This window comes from Hypanus sabinus, chromosome 13, assembly GCF_030144855.1.
Source record: "Hypanus sabinus isolate sHypSab1 chromosome 13, sHypSab1.hap1, whole genome shotgun sequence".
Lineage (NCBI taxonomy): Eukaryota > Metazoa > Chordata > Chondrichthyes > Myliobatiformes > Dasyatidae > Hypanus > Hypanus sabinus.
In genome coordinates this window covers 87,567,935-87,585,283 of record NC_082718.1, presented here as the reverse complement: position 1 = coordinate 87,585,283, position 17,349 = coordinate 87,567,935, and the positions used below count along the sequence as shown (strand labels likewise).

The 17,349-nt window shown below is 43.9% G+C and overlaps 1 protein-coding gene across 2 annotated transcripts in view; it reads right to left on the bottom strand.

Annotated features, from left to right (window-relative positions):
• LOC132404079 (E3 ubiquitin-protein ligase DTX1-like) overlaps positions 1-17,349 on the bottom strand; it is a 294,674-nt gene that overhangs the window by 156,138 nt on the left and 121,187 nt on the right. For both annotated transcript variants that reach the window (XM_059988088.1, XM_059988089.1), the window contains exon 2: positions 3,758-4,442. In XM_059988088.1, the coding sequence (XP_059844071.1) occupies positions 3,758-4,442 (685 nt within the window). The remainder of the gene's footprint in view (positions 1-3,757; positions 4,443-17,349) is intronic.

Genomic DNA, 17,349 nt, shown 5'->3' with positions numbered 1-17,349 from the left:
TTGCATTTGCACAGTTTGATGTCATCTGCACTCTGGTTGATCTTTCATTCATCCTTTTATTGTTACTATTCTACAGGTTTTCTCTGCCCACAAAAAATGAAGCTCAGGATTGTAGACAGTGACACCTGACAATAAAAATTTGCTTTGAAATTTCATCTTGGCTATCAACTGTGGATTTCTTGACTGACACCTGATATCTCTTTCACTTACTTACTCAAGGGTGAACTATTTCACAAAGCAGAATAATCACCACAGAAACAGATTCATGCTGGTAGAGAGAAATAGCAAGTGCAGTCATGTTGGAAAGTGGAAAGATAAGTGGATATCTATAGATGGAAAACCTTCTTCAGAATGGAGCTAGAGCCTGCAGCATTACATACACTCACAACAGGCCAATCTCAAACACTCACAGTAGGCTAATCCCAAACACTCACAACAGGCCAAACCCAAACATTCACAGTAGGCCAATCCCAAACATTCACAACAGGCCAATCCCAAACACTCACAACAGGCCAAACCCAAACACTCACTACAGGCCAATCCCAAACACTCACAACAGGCCAATCCCAAACATTCACAGTAGGCCAATCCCAAACACTCACAACAGGCCAAACCCAAACACTCACAGCAGGCCAATCCCAAACATTCACAACAGGCCAATCCCAAACATTCACAGTAGGCCAATCCCAAACACTCACAACAGGCCAAACCCAAACACTCACTACAGGCCAATCCCAAACACTCACAACAGGCCAAACCCAAACACTCACTACAGGCCAATCCCAAACACTCACAACAGGCCAAACCCAAACACTCACTACAGGCCAATCCCAAACATTCACAACAGGCCAATCCCAAACATTCACAGTAGGCCAATCCCAAACACTCACAACAGACCAAACCCAAACACTCACTACAGGCCAAACCCAAACACTCACAACAGGCCAATCCCAAACATTCACAACAGGCCAATCCCAAACATTCACAGTAGGCCAATCCCAAACACTCACTACAGGCCAAACCCAAACACTCACAGTAGGCCAATCCCAAACACTCACAACAGGCCAAACCCAAACACTCACAGCAGGCCAATCCCAAACACTCACTACAGGCCAATCCCAAACACTCACAACAGGCCAAACCCAAACACTCACAACAGGCCAAACCCAAACACTCACTACAGGCCAATCCCAAACACTCACTACAGGCCAATCCCAAACACTCACAACAGGCCAAACCCAAACACTCACAACAGGCCAAACCCAAACACTCACTACAGGCCAATCCCAAACACTCACAACAGGCCAAACCCAAGCACTCACTACAGGCCAATCCCAAACATTCACAACAGGCCAATCCCAAACACTCACAGCAGGCCACAATATCTGAAGCATGAACCCACTTTTTCTTCTGGTACCTGATGACTACGTTACTTTACTTCAGTTCTGCTGGTGACAGATCCACATTGTTGCTATGCTTCTCTTCACAAGCAGTTGTTACAGTGAACTTATAACCAAACTGAAAGGACTAAAAAATGAAGAAGCATTTGGACACGTGGCCCTTTGTTACAGACACAAGAATTCACAAGTCTGATCACTGAGCCCTACCTTTTTGAATCTGGTCAGTTAAACCTCATTAATGTCACCTCCCCCACCCCTCACACCACTGACTCTTCTCATTTAATTTCAATCTATGATTCTCCTCTTAATGTGGCTGGTTCCAGCTGTCCACTTGCCCTGCTAACATTTCCTTACCTGATTTATACCACAACACATAGCAGCAGAATTAGGCCATTCAGCTCATGGAGTCTGCCCCACCACTCGGTCATGGCAGATTTATTTTCCCTCTCAACCCCATTCTCCTGCCTTCTCCACATAATCTTTGGTGCCCTCACTTATGAAGAACCTATCAATCTCTGCTTTAAATATATCAAATCGTTGGGTGTCCACAGCCACCTCTGACAATGAATTCCAAAGATTTGCCATCCTCACCCTGAAGAAATTCCTCCTCATCTCTGTTTTCAAACGATGTCCTTTTATCATGGTGTTGTGCCTCATGGCCCAAGAATCTCCTTCTATTGGAAACATCTCCTCTCCATCAACACTTTCAGTATTCTATACGTTTCAATGAGATCTCCTCATTCTTCTGAGCTCCAGCGAGTACACACGTCTCATACATTAAGCCTTTGTTCCTGTATCATTGTCGCAAACCTCCTGTGGATCCTTGCCAAAGCCAGCGCATTGGAATGTGGAAGACTGAGAGGAGACTTGATAGAGATATACAACATTATGAGGGGTATAGGTATGGTAAACGCAAGCAGGCTTTTTCCACTGAGGTACGGTGGGATTACAACTAGAGGTCATGGTTTAAGGGTGAAAGCTGACAAGTTTAAGGAAAATATGAGGGGGAAACTTGTTCACTCAGAGGGTGGATTGAGCTGCCAGTGCACGTAGTGTATGGTGAACTCAATATCACTGTTTAAGAGAAGTTTGGATAGGTACATGGATGGCTGGGGTATGGAGGGCTATGGTCCCAGTGCAAGTCAATGGGATTAGGCTGTTTAATTTGTTTGGCATGGACTAGATTGGCCGAAGGGCCTGCTTCAGACTCTATGACTCTATCCTTTTCTAAGTATGGAGCCCAAAACTGCAAATATGGTTTGACTGATCATATCTGTACTTTCATCCATTACATACGATTCCAGCTTTCTCTCTATCCCACTTGTTTTTAATTCTAAGAAATTCTAGTTCTGTCTTCACTGATACCAACCATCCAAGGAAATGAATGGCCTGTTATAGGTAATGTTTGAAAACCTAAACCGTCCTGACTTGCCTTTAGCTCCGAGTCCACACTACAGGGCTGGCATTTCCTGGATGAAGATATTAACCCCTCGTCTATGACGTCAGATGGTTTACATGAGGGCAGATACTGATTCCTGGTCTGTGATGTCTGATGGCTTACTGGGAAAGCCACTTTTAAACACTGGAAAGACTAAGTATCACCTTCAGTCCCTCTCTTACACATTAATCTCTCACCACTGAGTCCATGACTCTCACTGCAACTGCACGAATCTAAACTGGAGAGTCTGCAAGCTTTTGGCTCTGAATTCATATTCCTGTCTGATCATGCTCTTGCAAGGAACCCTGGGATGTTGTTGCCGTGGTATCAAAGGCTGTAGATAAATGGAAGTTGTTGCTGGTTTATTGTCCTGTGCTGTTGTTTGCCACAGCTTTGTCTGCTGAAAGGAGCGGATTTCAAAGCCCCAGTTCGAGAGAGAACCCACATCAAAATCTCAACCTTCACAACCGGCTGCACGTGACATGGCTTCTGAAAATGAGAAGGACCTGTCACGGCAGCTGTTTTCAAGGAAGGATAATTGTCAAAACCACTGCAGAGCATTCAGCATCAACATCTGCAATCGAACAGGGCTGGCGGACATCAAACACACAGATCCACAACAAACTACATTCAAATAGCTAAATTTTGATATGTTAAACAGGTGTTAGTCCATTGCATTTCTTGCAGTAGCAATCTGCACCTACAAGGCCAGTGTTTCATTAAATGGTACTAAGCATCTGCAATGTGCTGCAAACACTAAATGCAACTGTATTGTTAAAGTCCCCTACCAAATGCTGAGGCAGGCTGAAAAAAAACTCATACAGATATCTCACTTAAGCAAAGATTCGACTTTTCTCTTTTCCCTTTCAGTTTATAAGCAACATGTCAAGAATCTTTCCCCCCCCCCATTTGAACTTACCCGGGAGGGATGGAAGCCCTTGTGCTGACTACCGCTGATCTCTGGGTTCCAGGCCTGTTCAGGTTGTTCTGGCCTGGGATCGGAGTTGTGGTGGTGCTGGTGGTGCCCTGGCTTTGCGAAATGGGAGAAAGCTGAGTGGCTGTCGGCGAACGGGCCTGCTCGGGCTTCGGAGGGGTGGTCCCGGCTGTGCCCACGGTCGACCACAAGGCCGTACCGTTGTAGGAGTTGCTCTGGCGGACTGTCAGAGTCCCATTGGTGGCGGAATAGATTTTCCGTCGCTGGGATGCCAGGATGGCATTGGAGGCTGCCCTCGTGCTGTTGACCAGGACGCACTGCTGGCAGCTGCACGGTTGCCCCGACTGCGTTCCGATGGGCCAGGACTGAGACTTGGGGATGGAGCCCATGGTTAAAGGATAGGCCAAGTCCATGCGCCTGCGCAAGCGCCGTTTCCGCTGTGTCTGCCTGTTCATCTGGCACATACTATTGAAGTCAATGATATAACAGAACCCTAGGGAAGTCAGGTCCAGCCACGGATGCTGTTTCTCATACGCGTTCTGAATGGTTATGCAAATATCCATGTCGTACGGAGTCCAGGAACAACTGTCATTTTCCCATTCCCAAACTATGCCTTTGCCCGGAGCCGAAGAAGGGTCATAAAAATTTCTTCTAACTGGACGCATGGTTCCTGAAAAAATGAAAGATAACAGTTTACTCAATAGCAGATCAAACAGAATGCAACCCCCACCCCCCAGCAATTTCACGCAACGAATGGAAGCAGCCCGCTGATAGACCCTCCCTCCAGCACACACTGCGCTTCCAGAGCCCTGAATGGTGACATTTCTCTTTTTGTGAAGCTAGGGATCAACACATGCCCGGGTGGGGAACTTCCCACAGTCTATCTGTAACACATCAAAAAACTGCATGATGGAACCATAAACAAGCTGCTGCAATCTCATCAACAGCCCACAGTTCAAAAATTTACCAAAAAAACACATTTTGAAAACCTGACATGATCATCTGTAGATCCTTTATTTAGTTACAGTGGTGTCATGGGGCTAGACATTGTTCCAACTGCTTAGCTGGTAATTTAAACAAACACAGATGTGTGAAATGTCGCGGCTTGGGTTGTGAAGAATTTCTTTGGATCTGACTTGGGTTAAAGGAAAATTTATCAACATGTAAAGTCTGAAAATACCTAAAGCAAAAACCTTTAATCACAGCAGGAACTTTTCATTTAAATGTCGGCACAGACAGAGGAACAACACTGAAATTCTCCTGCCTTAGTGCCAATGAGCCAAGTTATGAACCCATGAATTAAAGTGTGCTTACCTCTGCATAGCATGCCTCATGAGCCAGTGTTTCTTTTGTCAAAAATGTGTGAGTGTGAGTGTGTATATATATAAATAAATAAACATTTCACAAATGCTAATTATTTTTGAACTGTGTCACTTTTATATGCAGTCTATGTTCTGGGACTCCATAAGATAATGAAGAAAAATTACTCAAGAGGCGCTGGGATTTCTGGTTGCAATGATCTTGGAGAAGGCCTTTATTTAAAACATCGACTCGCAGGACATAGCAACAGCAGAATTTATTGCCCGTCTGTAATTAGCTGGCAACCTTCAGCATTTATCGCCCATTCCTAATCACTCCGACATTACTGGGCAGAATTTTTATTTGGAGATTCAGGACGGTAACGGGCCTTTCCGACCCAACGAGCCTTTGCTGCCCAATTGCACCCATGCGACCAATTAACCTACTAACCCACAAGTCTTTTGGTATGTGAGAGGAATATGGAGGAATATGGAATGTGGAGGAAACCTACATGGTCACGGGGAGAACGTACAAACTCTCACAGACAGCGGCGGGAATTGAACCCATGTCAGTGGAGCTTTAATAGTGTAATATACTACTGTGCTGCCTTACTGCCTTCTCTAACTGCCCGGGCATTGTCACTGTCATGTATTGTAGCTTTGAAACATTAACCTAATGCATATATATAAAACACACTCATACACAAGACTACTCAAATATTACTGAAATATTAAATACACAACAGGCACCCAGCATTTAATGCCCATCCTTAGCATTGCCGAATCCCCAGATACCCTCGTCTGGTTTGTTTGCCACTTGAGAAGGAAGTTAAAAGTCAACCACATCACTGAGTGCCAAGAATCACTTCAGGACAGCAGTTCCCTTCTCTCAGGATCTCTGGCATCTGCCGATTCTCCTGTGTTTCTGATTCCCTGCCCTCCGGAGCTTTGGTAAGTGAAAATCAGGCACTTCTGCAGAAATTAGCTTTACATTTCAATAATAGGTCTATCTGCATTTAAATTTCCCAGCAGCAGTGAAAGGAGCAGGTCTTCTTGGGCCATCCACTAGGGAGTTCAAGCACGGGATTCACAGGATCCAGCTGAAACAGTTTTCTTCAAACTCCATACATAAAACAACTCCATTTCACATCCTGCTCCAGATAACAACAAATAACCTGCTGCTGCTTATGTGTGGGCAAGAGGGATTATCTCCCAGTTAGGCTGTGAAAATTTTACGCTGACCAGTGAAGCACTCAGCACCCCAGGATCACCTTCATGTGCTTTTTTCTCTGAATTAGAACAGTTCAAGTTGAACAAGAACTGAAATGAAAGGGTTTTGATGTCACATGTTCAACACTGGGATCTGGAGGAGGAGGAGACTTCCTCAGTCTCTCAAAGAATGACATTCTCCATCGCTTATACTGCTGAGAAAAGTGGCTTATTTGCCCTCCTCAACTATAAATGGAACATTTGGTAATTCTTCCTCCGTATTTGTAAACGATTCCTTCTGAACAGAAATGGGATAATTTTTTTCTCTCTAATTGTATCAGATATAAAGTAACCAAATAATTCATGGCTTTGGTTGCACTGCATATCATCAAGCACATCATTAAGTTCGCAGATGACCCAACAGTGTTGGGGCTCATCACCAGCAACGATGTGATTGGCCTACAGAGAGAGCGTGGAAGAGCTTGAGAGCTGGTGCCAGGCAAGTAACGTCTTCTTTAAAGACAACAAGATTAAGGAGATGGTCATCGACTTCAGGAGAGCTCACACCACTCTCTCTTCCTTTTATATCTCAGCAGTTTCAAACTCCCAGGAGTGAACATCTCACATAACTTGTCTTGGTTGCAGAATACATCCTACACAGTCAAGAAAGCTCATCGATGCCTGTACGTTCTGAGGCTGAAGAGAGCTGGCCTTTGCACGTCCATACTCACATCGTTCTATAGATGCACAGTGGAGAGCGTCCTGCAAGCTGCATTTTGCTGCTTGGTATGGAAACTACACTGTGGCAGACAGGGAGGATCTACAGTGGGTAGGCAAAACTGCCCAACACATCACAGCAACCACCTTCCCATGATCGAGCACATATGTACAGAAAGGTAGCCGAAAAGGGCCAGTAACATCGTGAAGGATGCCATCCCTTCCTGCCCATGAACTGCTTGTCCCATTCCCATCAAGGAGGAGGCTACATGACATCCACGCCAGGACCACCAGACTCAAAAACGGTTACTTTCCCGAAGCAGTAAGGCTGATCAACACCTCCGCCCACAAACTCAACCACTACTTTGGTACAGCCTTGCACATCACTTTATGGACATAAAATTAATCTACTTATATAAGCTATTATTTGTGTTTATATTTATTGTATTTTTTTTACTATTACTGTGTCCTTTATCTTTCGTGTGTGTTTTTTTTGGGGAGCTGCGGATCCAGAGTAACAATTATTTTGTTCTCTTTTATACCAGTGTACAGGAAACGACATGAAGCCATCCAGATTCTTGAAAATCCAGTATGTAAAAGGCCATCTGATCCATTAAGACTACTCTCAAATTTATCTACAAACTCCAGTTCCAAAGTTGTGCCTGTCAAACCCCTCTTTCCCAAGCAAACCTAGTTTGTTCTGTACAGATTTTCTTTAAAATAAAACATGGTGGGGAATTGCAATCAATCTGGTAGCTTGTTGAACAGCGAGGCAGGGGGAACATTGTTGGCTGTGGCCCTGGGTGTATTGCTGAACCTTCTCCTGAATGACGAAGTATTGATTTTAATTGTCACTGTACAGAGACAGAACGGACTGTCAAGGAGTGGTTTGATGAGTCGGGAAGTGGAGAGCTTCCCTGGCAGCTAAACAAGGATAATGAAAGGCCATGTGCCCAGCCCCCAGTGTGCTATCACTAGGAACAAAATGGAGAAATCTTAAAAAACAAATAAAATGTCCTAAATATATAAACGCGAGGAAATCTGCAGATACTGGAAATTCAAGCAACACACACAAAATGCTGGTGGAACGCAGCAGGCCAGGCAGCATCTATAGGGAGAAGACTAGTCCTGACGAAGGGTCTCGGCCCGAAACGTCGACTGTACTTTTTCCTATAGATGCTGCCTGGCCTGCTGCGTTCAACCAGCATTTTGTGTGTTTCCTAAATAAATATCTCTCTCTCTCTCTCTCTCTCTCTCTCTCCGAAGTACCATGGAGAGCATTCTGACTGGCTGCATCACCATCTGGTATGGGGGGGGGGGGGGTAGGTGTGGGGGGATGGCTACTGCACAGGATTGATGCAAGCTGCAGAGAGTTGTAAACTTCCTCCATCATGGCCACTAGCCTCTGTAGGATCTTGGATATCTTCAAGGAGCGATACCACAAAGAGGCAGCATCCATCATTAAGGACCCCCATCATCCAGGACATGCCCTCTTCTCATCGCTACCATCAGGAAGGAGGTACAGAAGTCTGAAGGCACACATTCAGTGATTCAGGAGCAGCTTCTTCCCCTCTGCCATCAGATTTCTGAATGAACATTGAGCCCATGAACACCACCTCACTACTTTTTCTCTTTTGCACTACATATTTAACTAATATTCAACTTTCTACAAATTTGACCAGCCTGCTATGCACCAACCTCTACATCATCCAAATACTACATAATGAAGCATATGTGAAAAAAAGGCTCATAAGCTTGATTAGGGCTTAATTCTAAAGAAGGATATTTTTGATGGATGAGTAACACATGCTTACATGTGTTTTCAATCAAAATAGCGAGTTAGCCAAATACTTTGAGAATTTGGATGACGTTTTTTAGTGTAATCTGGGAATAAAAATGGACAAACACACATCTCACACAGTGTGTGGACATATCATAAGCAGTTTTTTTTTCATATTTGTTTTCTGTGAATCACCAACCCCTTTCTTGGAAGGGCAGACTGATGATCTGATAGCCTGTAGTCTGCCAAACCCTCTGGAATTCATTTCACCTGAAGGCAATGGTTTGATTCAGCTGTGCTGGATTTCAACGAGGACTGCAGAAATGAAAGTTCGTGAGTATGGGATTGCTGATTTCCAGCTTCCCTTTCCACCCTTCCTCTTTGTCATGCTTGTCTTATATCAGTAACCCTTCAGGGTACGGCAACTTTAATGACATTTCAAATGCATTATCCAAAATTCCCTTGCACAAATTCAACTTAATTCACCAGAAATCAGTCACAGGCACATGGTGTACCCCAAGGAGATGGGATTCGGTAGAACATTGACACCACAGAGAGAATCCTCTACCTCTGGTCTTTCTTTGTGGGCACGTGCCGGGGAGGCAGCATTTATTTATTATTTTTACTTTATTTTATCTTGCTGAGATACTGCCCTTCCAACACTTCAAGCCTCACTGCCCAGAAATACCCTGATTGAATCCGAGCCTAATCACAGTTCAATTTACAATGACCAATTAACCTAGCAACCGGCAGGTCTTTGGACTGTAGGAGGAAATCAGAGCACCCGGAGGAAACCCACGCGGTCACAGGAAGAACGTACAAACTCCTCACAGGCAGAGGCGGGATCTCTAAATTCCCTTGAGAAGGTGATGGTGGGGGCACTTTCTTGAGCTGCTGGAGGCTTTAAAGTTCAAAGTTCAAAGTAGATTTATTATCAAAGTACTCTTATGCTGCCATATACGACCCTGAGATCCATTTTCCTGCAGGTATACACAACAAATCTAGAGAATAATAGCTATAACAGCTGCTGCTAACTGAACAAATTTTGCAACACATGCCAGTGATAATAAATCTGATTCTGATAACAGAATCACTGAAAGACTGCTCAACTCGGGCGTTCAACCAGCGTGCAGAAGACAATAAACTATACAAATACAGAAGAAATAATACTAATGCTCCAGATTTGGAAGTCCTGCTTGTACTCTTAGTTAAGTATCTGTTTGTAAATAAACAAGATTATTACTAGTTTATAATCAAACCCGTTTGGTGTCTCACTCATGAACCTGCTTCCAGGTTACAGAGGTTGATATAAAGCAGAATATTTAATTTCCATTCTTGGGCTGAGTGGCACTCCTCCCTGTCCAGTGATGCAGTGAGCCCAGCTCTCTCAGCCTCGCCGTCCTGGAATGATACACAGCAGTGACAGATGTGTCGGCTCTCAGACAAACAAGTTGACTGTCAGGCTGATGTAAAATGTCCCAAGTTGCTATTCAAAAAGCAGGAGGGATCTCCAGCTAGGAGACCCTTCAACCAGCATTTAAAACAACTAAACTGGTCATTCACATTCTTGCTACTCGTGAAAGAATGAAGCATGTAAATTGGCTGTTATGCTTCCAATTATTAAAAAAAAAGATTCCTTTGAACTCAAAGCATTTTAGGAAACCTAGCATATAAGCAATGTTATATAACTGCACGTATTACTTCATTAGCTGGCCAGTGGTGCAGTGACTTTGAAGCGAGTGGTCCTGGGTTCGAATCCGGCCGGCTCCTTGCACACTTTCCATCTGTGCTGGGTTGAGCTTTGAGCTAGCAACCCAGCCTCATTAAAAAACTCAGTAAGTGCTGAAGAAACGGTAAGGTTGTTGCCCAATGCACCACAAGGCATAGGGAAGAACAACACAGTTAGTTCATTACCAATATTATTTACCCTTGGTTATCTGATAGAGCGATCTGACTTTTCAGAACCAAGTAAACAGCACAGTCACATAGACAGTTGTGGGTTTCTTTCATAATCTGCCAGTATTCATATCACTAGATTACCTGGCTGACTAATGCAGTTGCAACCAACAACCTTGCACTCAGTGTCAACAGGAACTGATAGTGGATTTCAGGAATGGGAAGTTGGGAGAACGGACACCAGTCCTCTCTGATGGATTGGCAGTGGAAAAGGTGGAAAGTTCCTGGGGGGGGGGGGTCGAATCGATCCTGATCACAACAAATGGATGCAATCATAAAGGCAGCATGCCAGAGGCTCTACTTTGTTACAACTTCGAAGAGACTTGGTATGTCATCAAAAACTTATATTTTTTTATAAGCTTTGTAAATTTTATGTTGGAAAAGACTTGGTATACCAGCAAAAACATTTACAATTTTTTATAAACTTACAGCGGAGATTGTTCTGACTGGTTGCATCACAAGGCTTCAATGCACAGGATAGCAAGAGGCAGCCCCATCACAGGCAGAATCCACCCCACCGCTGAGGACACCTTCTAGATGACATCTATCAGTAGGGATCCTCACCATCCAAGACATACCCTCTTCTCTTTACTACCATCAGGGAAGAGAGGCAGGAACCTGAAGACCAACACTCATTTAGGAACAGCTTCTTCCCCTCCACCATCAGATTTCTCAATAGTCCTTGTACCTTTGACAAAATTTATTGCTTATATTGCACTATTTAATTTTATAATTTATAAACACTGCTGCTGCAAAGCAAACTTAATGTAATATGTCAGTAGTTATGCACCTGATTCTGAGGTAATCAGACTCTGCACTGCCTGTTCTGTACCCTTATCGTTTACCAACACAACCAATCAAAATCCTTGTTCTTAAAGCTCTTGTTCTTAAATTTGCTGTCTAGGATGTCAGTCATATTTGGTTATCTCTCATTGGTGGGGGCTTCCATGAGGATGACTTTGCATGCAGTAAGATTGGAGCAATCTGATTGTCAAGCAACATAAATCATTGGTGTTACCATAAAGCCCATGTCACATGACACCAGCTGGAGGAGGGCACAGCAACAGAATGATATGGAAGCAATTCTGTACAAATGATGTACAAAGAAAGCAAAATGATTGGGAAGGCATGGCAAATTAACTGCTATTTCAAGGAGACAGTGAAGTTATCATCACAGGTACAATCTTATATTTGGTAGGCCCTGATCGAGATTTCTCAATTAGAATCTATAAATTCTGTCTCTTGTACAGGTGGTAAGCATGAAGTATTCTACAAATCAATTCTAGAAGGTCTGCAGCAAAGACAGAAGTCACTTGCCCCATTATGTATGTTGTGTTTCTCCACGCCAGAGAAACTTATGTTTCAGCCCCTCCCTCCCCACCCTGTTCTTTCTTTGTAGAATTGTAAATGTTTTTCCTCACCATATGGGGGTTTCCTCCGGGCGCTCCTGTTTCACCCGACATTCCAAAGACAAAGGCTTTGGGTTAGTGAGTTGTCGACATTGAATGTTGCACCAGAAGCACAGCAATATTTGGGCTGTCCAGCAACATCCTTGCTGGTTTGATTTGATGCAAACAACGCATTTCACCGAATGTTTCAATGTACAAACGACAAAGATAATCTTTATTTTTTTACCCATAAACACATACTGAGTGGGGGGAAAAATTTTTCCTCAAGCCACTTTTAAATCTCATTCCCCTTATGAAGTATTGTGACCTCTACTCCTTATCCTCTCCACCAAAGGGACAGACTCCCAGCATGCACTCTACACCGAGCCCACATTTCCTTTAAGTGGATAACAGAGTTTTACATTATGAAAACTGGACTTTCAGCCTCCCACTGTGGGCTGTTTGCTTACACTAAGTATATCTTATTTTCACCGCACTTTCCTCAACTCTCCCCACATTCTACCACTCACCTACACCACCTGGAGTAATTTACTGGCAACCAATTTACTTTGGAATGTGAAAGAACGCAAAAGGATTGGAAATGTATGGGAAATTCAAATGCTATTTCTAGGAGATGGAGTTACCATGAAGCCACTCGCACAAAATGCTGGAGGAACTCAGCAGGTCGGGCAGCATCTATGGAAATGAATAGAAAGTTGACGTTTTGGCCTGAGACCCTTGTTTAGGACTGAGAAGGAAGGGGGCAGATGCTAGAATAAAAAGGTGGGGGGAGAAAAGAGACTAGCCGGAAGGCGGAAGGTGAAGCCAGGTGGGTGGGAAAGGTCGAGGGCTGGAGAAGAAAGAATCTGACAGGAGAGGAGGGTGGAACTTAAGAGAAAGGGAAGGAAGAGGTGAACTGGAGTTTGGATTCTTAAAAATGCACCATGGGAATTTTCAGGATTTGTGGATTTTATAGACAAATGTTCTTCCCCTGTCCAAAGTTGAAAATTATAATCCTTAAATTATATCTGTCTGATCTGCCTCTTATCCCTCTCAAAAATAACATTCCATGTCAAAGCAGAGATCTCAACATTAACTATAAAATAACAAACAGTATGGAACCCAGAGCCCCTTTATGGTTTGTATCAACACATCTTTCGCTTCCTCTTCAGCTCAGGAAGCATGAGTAATATTTCCAAAGGAAACAGATTTGAGTTTGGAAGTGAAATTTGGACTGAAGCACCTACAAAGAGCAAGTTGGTGAATTGTTGCTTAGGATACCAGTGAAAACAGAGAGCAAAGAACCCAACAGTTTTTTTTAAACACCAAAATCAGGAACTGAGACATTAAAGAAAGTGAGAAGTAAATTCTGTCTTGGCGGGAGGCACAGTAGCTTACTGGTTAGCACAACGCTTTACTGTGCCTGAGATCCGGGTTCAATTCCCGCTGCTGTCTGTAAGGCGTTTGTCTGCTCTCTCCATGACTGTGTGGGTTTCCTCCTGGTGCTCCGGTTTCCTCCCACAGTCCAAAGATGTACCAGTTAATAGTCAAAACAAGATTATTGTCATTTAGCTACATACATGCATACTGTCAAACAAGACAAAATTTCTCCAGACCAGGGTGTAAGGCGTAGTAGTGCATATAACACACAATAACTTGGGAAAGTGAGAATTAAATCTACAAATGAATTACGCAAAGAGAAACGGAATTTGGTCATGACGAATATTCCTGTGATTAGGCCCAGGTTAAAACAGGGGTTGCTGGGCAGTGCAGCTTGAGGGGCCGGAAGAGTCTGTTTCGTGCTGTATCTCAACAAGTAAAAAAAAACCAAATAAATATGGCTGTAAAATGGCAAATCCATTTTGTATTCAATTTGTCTGGGTAACATTCAACCTGCTGGCATGAACATCAATTTCTATAACTTTGGTAATTCCTTCTCCCTTCTCCTCTCTTTTGCCATTCCAGCTCCCCTCTTAACCCTTCTCTTCTCTTCAGCTGCCTATCTCCTTCCTCTGGTGTCCCTCCTCCTTCCCTTTCTCTCATGGTCCACTCTGCTATCCTATCAGATTCCTTCTACTTCATCCCTTTACCATTTTCCCCTATCACCTGCCAGCTTCTTGCTTCATTCACACCCCCCCCCCCACCTGGTTTCACCTGCCAGCTTGTACTCTTTCCTCTCCCCTCACTTTCTTATTCTGGCTTCTTCCTCCTCCTTTTCCACTCCCTTATGAAAGCCCAAAACATTGGCTCTTTATTCCTTTCCTCAAGGTTGTGTAACTTATACATTCTTTGATAATAAATGTACTTTGAATCTTTCCATGGATGCTGCCTGAGCTGCTGACTTCCTCCAGCATTTTGTGTGCGTTTACAACTTTCATATTTCTCCCAAGCAAATGGGGATCACTGGAGTTACAAAGCAATCTCTTTATTAGCCCACCTTTCACAAACAAAAGTTCCAAAGAACAGTACAGCACAGGAATAGAAGCTTCGGCCCACCATGTCTGAGGCAAACAGGTCTATTCTGGCTGCACATAATCCATAATTTACCAATAAAAGAGCAGGATCTTTTTCAATCAAATGCACTGCTAGATAGGTTCTGCACTGGATATCTTTACTACCATGCATTATAGTTTTCTTTAAATTGAAGCAGAGGAAAGTATGCTTCTTGATTTAGAATACAACTTATATGCTCTGGCCTATGAGTCCTAATTGCTGCCTTCTTGATGTACAGTATTCTCTCTTCTTCCTTCCTTCTGTCAGGCTCTCTCGTTTTCCTGTCTGCTTCATCTCACTGAGGCAACAACCAACAATTACAAGCATACTGCCAAAGATTCACAGCCTGTCTTTGAAGTGTCAAAACACAATCCTTGGGTCTGCTTCGCAGGGATTCTTGAACATGGAAAGACACATCCTGTTGTCTTCAAACTGACATTAGAAGTGTCGCAGGTTACAGCTGTACAGAAGATCCTCCTGCCTGACAGCGGCCAAGAAAAACAGGGTGGGGGGGGGGGGTGACGGTAGAAATGGAAATTGGTCAACTGTGTGCACTGGACTCAGAGACATGAGTTAGTTCCGTGCAGAACCAACCAAAGAAAAATGATTGAGTGCTTGTTATCCACGGCAAGTAGCAGCCAATAAAATCAGCACCTTAAGGATTTTGAGTGTCAAGTGAGGAAGGAATTATTCTCAAGAGGAAGTCTGCAGATGCTGGAAATCCAGAGCAACACACACAAAATGCTGCAGGACTCAGCATCTACGGAAATGAAATAAACTATTGAAGTTTCAGGCCGAGACCCTTCTTTGGCACTGAGAAGGAAGGGGGAAGATGCCAGAATGAAAAGGTGGGGGGGTGGTGAGGGGAAAGAGGCTGGCTGGAAGGTGATGGGTGAAGCCGGCTGGGTGGGAAAGGTGAAGGGCTGGTTAAGGAATCTGATAGGAGTGGAGAGAGGACCATCAGAGAAGGGAAAGGACAAAGTGACCCAGGAGGAAGTGATAGGCAAGAGTGAAGAGGTAAAAAGCCAGGGGAATAGAAGAAGAGGGGAGCAGGAGGGATTTTTTTTTTTAACCAACAGGAGAAATCGATATTCTAGCCAACACGTTGGAAGCTCTACAGACAGAATATAAGGTTTTGCTCCTCCACCCTGAGGATGGCCTCATCTTGGCACAAGAGGAACCCTTGGACCAACATGTTGGAAGGGGAATGGAAATTAGAATTAAGCCTGCTTTTGGCCAGTGGTGTGGAGGTACTCGACAAAGCGGTCCCCCGAACTACGCACCGGAAAGTTCTGCTTTTGGCCTGTCATATTAACCCGATTTATGACAGGTCGTCAATTGAGAGACCTGATTTCACTACCGTCTGACCCAGAACTAAGTGTGCCACCAACTGAGCCATGACTGACACTAATTACAGAGACACGATCGGTTATATCTACTCATTCTTCAAACTGACAGTCAGCTCGTGTGGGCCATCCTTGGCAGGGGATCAAACATTTCCTCAACTTAATCACAGCCTCATGATGGCACAGCATGTTAATTCATTCACTCCCTGTGCCAAAGTCTGGGTTATTTTAACAACTCCACTAAGCATCTAATCACACTCCAACAGCTCTCACTCTCCCTCCATATAAGTTAATAATCAGTTGCATTCCCACCATTTAATCACACCAGGCTGATTTCATTAAGTATTAGTCTTGTGAACACAGCCAGAGTTAGTGGATGGCGATGAAGATAACTTCCACGAGTAGACCAGGGTGAGTGGGGATCAAAGTTCTGAAAGACCTCAAGTGAAAGAGAATGGAAGGCAAGTGCATTACAGTGGAGTAACCAAGTGAAGAATGTTTCTTGTTGAAGATGAACTGAGACATGGTAAAGAGCACAGACTGATAACCCGGTGAAGAGCACAGTGATAGTTGGAAGTTTGCCTGAAGCCCGAGTACTGAGCCAAGCTGGTGAACAGTCAGGTCGAGCTTCAGACAAGAAGTGACATGAGATGTGTGGCAAAGGAATGGAGCTCAGAGTGGATCAAAGTCAAGGGGGGGGGGACTTCTCACTACTATAGTTGGAGGAAATGTGTACTCATCCAGTGCAGGATGTCTGACCATTGAGAAAGCAGAGGGAGATGAAGTGGATGGGCAGCAATACCTGAGTGGAAACTGGCACTGTGTCTTTGGACATGATTGCTGAGAGGTAATGTGCAGGAGGGGCCACAGACTGCAGCATAATGATACAGGAGTGAGGAAAAGGAAATGACAGGAATTTTGATGGTTCAGGCAAGGTAGCTAAGGAGAAAACCTCCTTTCCATATCACGTTCCTTCTATTACCACCAAAAATTTATCATTCTGAGTTTCAAAAGTCCAAATAACATTTATTCTCAGTGGCCACTTGCCACTGACTGTATGTTCAGGGTCTTCTGCTGCTGTAGCCCATCCACTTCAAGGTTTGACATGTTTTGTATTCAGAGACATTCTTCTGCACACCAATGTGTGTTTACTTGAGTTATTGTCACTTTTCTATCAACTAGAACCAATTTGGCCATTCTCCTCTGACCTCTCTCATTAACAAGAAATTTCTGCCCACAGAACCACCACTCACTAGATTTTTTTTCACACCATTCTCTGTAAACTCTACAAACAATTGTGCATGAAGATCTCAGGAGAATCAGTAGTTTCTGAGATACTCAAACCACTCCATCTGGCACCAACAATCATCTGATAGTCAAAGTAATTTGG